General features: G+C 33.6%; 1 protein-coding gene across 1 annotated transcript in view; it reads right to left on the bottom strand.

The window, feature by feature from the left end:
• Positions 1 to 798: 798 nt before the first annotated feature.
• Positions 799 to 1,157, bottom strand: part of CAMKMT (calmodulin-lysine N-methyltransferase) — a gene marked incomplete at both ends in the record, with an annotated part of 191,540 nt that continues 191,181 nt past the window's right edge. Inside the window, one exon of the mRNA XM_079550239.1 lies at positions 799 to 876. Coding sequence (XP_079406365.1) covers positions 799 to 876 — 78 coding nt within the window. The remainder of the gene's footprint in view (positions 877 to 1,157) is intronic.

The raw sequence follows: 1,157 nt of genomic DNA, 5'->3' as shown, positions 1-1,157 counted from the left end.
TAATAAGCACTCAGCACACTCCCCCTTCTTGACACAACACACTGAGACTAATCACACATAATTGGAGAGGAGGAGCAGAGGGGCTGGGCAGGCTATTGTGTCCAAAGGACAAATGGTCAGTTTATGAGGCTTTTGTCTGACGCATAATTTCTTATACATCTAGAAGAGGAAAAGTCTTGCTGGAAAAAAAACCCACACAGACATCCCTATATGTATTTAAAAAAAAAGCCTTCATCACAGCAAATAAGGACACTTCAATTATCGACAGAAAAATCAACGGCTGAATTTAAAAAACAAAGGGAATAAAAATCTGAGGATGTAGTAGGTGCACCTTTTAAACAATTTAAGACAACCATTTCCTTACTAATGAAAGGTGAATGCATTTATCACTTTACAGGCAGTTGTGCAAAACCACAATGTGTATTATTCATGTATTTTCAAATATGGCCTCAAAATAACATTTAAAGAGGTTAACAAAATACATACAAGTTTAAAGGCACAAAAGAGAAGGAAGCAAGCTTTCACACCTTGGATAGTGTATGCATTTTATGTCTGATGGTGTTTAGGCTGAAAAATAGTTGGAAAAATACATTCTAAAATGATATCAAAATAAAGTCCCAATGTTTACGCACTGTGAAACAAACCAGATATCTTCCTCGGCACTTACATTAAAGCATTTCTCTGATGACGACTCAAGAATAAAAGGGGGGGACAGAACCTTCCATTTCCTGACTATCCATGTACATGGGTTAATTTTCAGTAGTCCATGTTAAAATAACAACAAAAAAGTGCCATCTTCTATCCATGTTTTGTTAAAACAAGAAGAAGAGGGTAATGGAGGTTTTCATCATATGTGTCTTTTTCTTCATTTTTCAACTGCAAATAAAAATGGGAAAAGTTATCAAACTACATGCAAGCATTTAAAAAAAGAAGACAGTTCTTGCTTAACTATATTCCTTAGTGCAAATTATATTAGTAAATATTAAACATTTAATAACCACAAGAAGAAATCTTAAAGTCAAATACTATCACAGGTATGGAAGAATACATCAAATGTTATCATGAACTGGTCAGAGTTTGTGGACAAACCAATCCATGCAATAAAAAGCTGCACGTTACTCATTAAAAAAAAAAAAAGAAAAAGAAAAAGAAAAAAA

Source organism: Tetrao urogallus, assembly GCF_951394365.1.
Source record: "Tetrao urogallus genome assembly, chromosome: 2".
NCBI classification, from domain to species: domain Eukaryota; kingdom Metazoa; phylum Chordata; class Aves; order Galliformes; family Phasianidae; genus Tetrao; species Tetrao urogallus.
Note: the sequence above shows the minus strand (reverse complement) of the source record. Positions and strands in the feature narration are given on the sequence as shown.